Here is a 2,547-nt window from a genome sequence, read left to right as displayed (position 1 = left end):
AGAGAGAGAGAGAGAGAGAGAGAGAGAGAGAGAGAGAGAGAGAGAGAGAGAGAGAGAGAGAGAGAGAGAGAGAGAGAGAGAGAGAGAGAGAGAGGAACAGATGGGACAGGATGCCCTGAAAGAGGCCGAGGGGGCGAGAGGATAGTTAGGGATAGAGAGGGTTAGACATGTGTCAGAACTGGCTGAAATGGGTAGTTAGGGTGTGGGTTTAAGGTAGTTACGAGGGCGGAGCTGGGTGGTAATGGGCTGGTTGTCTATCAATGATTTTAACACCTCTTAGTATTTTGTTAACGGTTCAATATGCATTCTGACGCCTCTTCGCTGCCAAATAAAACCAAACCAGGTTGCAAAAAAAAGCAAAAGCAAGAAGAACAATCAAACAACCAACACAATCAACAAACACTCCTCAACATCACCAACAATTAACAATCAAAAAACCTAACAATCTCTCGGTCTCCAATTATTTCAAAACAAAATTTCAATTAACCTGAAAATTTGATAAAAAACATGGAGAAAAAGATGCATTGAAACTAATTCCATATAAATAAACCAGATTAGGATAATGAATTAACAATATTATTATCTTTAAACAAATCCAGATACGTTGAAATCTTTAATTAACAAGAACCAGAAAATTGTCTTGCGAGTAATTTATATGTTAATACCTGGGATGCCGAGATGAGAGGCTGTATACATATTGTATTTTACAGATGTATTGGATATGTGTCAGAGTCCTGGGGGATGTATAGACGACTGTGGGAGATCTTGTGGGACCTTGTGGGATCTTGTGGGGGACCTTGTGGGGAACCTTGTGGGTCCTTGTGAGACCTTGTGAGATCTTGTAGGACCTTGTGGGACCTTGTGAGACCTTGTGGGGGACCTTGTGGGGGACCTTGTGGGTCCTTGTGAGACCTTGTGGGTCCTTGTGAGACCTTGTGGGTCCTTGTGAGACCTTGTGAGATCTTGTAGGACCTTGTGGGACCTTGTGAGACCTTGTGGGTCCTTGTGAGACCTTGTGAGATCTTGTGAGATCTTGTAGGACCTTGTGGGTCCTTGTGAGATCTTGTGGGTCCTTGTGAGACCTTGTGAGATCTTGTAGGACCTTGTGGGACCTTGTGAGACCTTGTGGGTCCTTGTGAGACCTTGTGAGATCTTGTGGGACCTTGTGGGACCTAGTGAGATCTTGTGAGACCTTGTGGGACCTTGTGGGTCCTAGTAAAACCTTGTGGGACCTTGTGGGACCTTGTGGGACCTTGTGGCGGCCTTGTGGGGGAACCTTGTGGGACCTTGTGAGACCTTGTTGGACCTTGTGAGACCTTGTGAGACCTTGTGGGCCCTTCTGAGACGTTGTGAGATCTTGTGGGACGTTGTGAGACGTGGTTGGACCTCGTGAGACCTTGTGGGACCTTATAGGACGTTGTGGGCTCTTGTGGGACATTGTAGGACCTTGTGAGATCGTGAGCGACCTTGCGAGACCTTGTGAGATCTTGTTGGACCTTGTGAGACATTGTGAAATCTTGTTGGACCTTGTGAGACCTTGGTGGACCTTGTGGGACCTTACGGGATGTTTTGGGCTCTTGTGGGAGATTATGGGACCTTGTGAGACCTTGTTGGACCTTGTGAGACCTTGTTGGACCTTGTGAGACCTTGTTGGACCTTGTGAAACCTTGTGAGACCTTGTGAGAACTTGTGGGACCTTGCGAGACCTTGTGAAACCTTGTAAGACCTTGTGGGACCTTGTGGGACGTTGTGAGACCTTGTGAGACCTTGTGGGACCTTATGAGAAAATGTGAGGGACATTGGGAGACCTTGTTGGACCTTGTGAGACCTTGTGGGACCTTATGGGACATTTTGAGATCTTGTGGGACCTTGTGGGATCTTATGTGACCTTGTGGGGGACATTGTGAGACCTTGTTGGACCTTGTGGGACCTTTTGGGAGAGTGTGATACCTTGTGGGACTCTGTGGAACCTTGTGAGACCTTGTGGGGGACTTCGTAAGACCTTGTTGGAGCTTGTGAGATCTTGTGAGATCTTGTGAGATCTTGTGAGACCTTGTGGGACGTTGTGAGACCTTGTTGGACGTTGTGGAATCTTGTGGGATCTTGTGGGACATTGAGGGATCTTGTTGGACCTTGTGAGACCTTGTTGGACCTTGTGGGACCTTGTGGGACATTATGGGACGTTGTGGAACCTTGTGAGACCTTTTGGGGGACTTTGTGAGACCTTGTGGGACCTTATGGGACATTTTGAGATCTTGTGGGATCTTGTGGGACCTTGTATGCCGTTGTGGGGGACATTGTGAGATCTTGTTGGACCTTGTGGGACCTTTAGAGACCATGTGAGACTTTGTGGGACCTTGTGGGACCTTGTGAGACCTTGTGGGGGACTTCGTGAGACCTTGTTGGACCTTGTGAGACCTTGTGAGATCTTGTGGGACCTTGTGTGACCTTGTGAGACCTTGTGGGACATTGTAGGACCTTGTGAGACCTTGTGGGGGACATTGTGAGACCTTGTTGGACGTTGTGGAATCTTGTGGGATCTTGTGG

General features: G+C 47.7%; 1 protein-coding gene across 1 annotated transcript in view; it reads right to left on the bottom strand.

Moving 5' to 3' along the window:
• Window positions 1-1,172: 1,172 nt before the first annotated feature.
• LOC138370174 (putative testis-expressed protein 13C) overlaps window positions 1,173-2,547 on the bottom strand; it is a 1,380-nt gene continuing 5 nt past the window's right edge. Inside the window, exon 1 of the mRNA XM_069334162.1 lies at window positions 1,173-2,547. This exon is cut by the window's right edge and continues 5 nt beyond it. Coding sequence (XP_069190263.1) covers window positions 1,173-2,547 — 1,375 coding nt within the window.

This window comes from Procambarus clarkii, chromosome 31 (assembly GCF_040958095.1).
Source record: "Procambarus clarkii isolate CNS0578487 chromosome 31, FALCON_Pclarkii_2.0, whole genome shotgun sequence".
Lineage (NCBI taxonomy): Eukaryota > Metazoa > Arthropoda > Malacostraca > Decapoda > Cambaridae > Procambarus > Procambarus clarkii.
The sequence above is the reverse complement of the archived record's forward strand: the minus strand, read 5'-3'. Positions and strand labels throughout refer to the sequence as shown.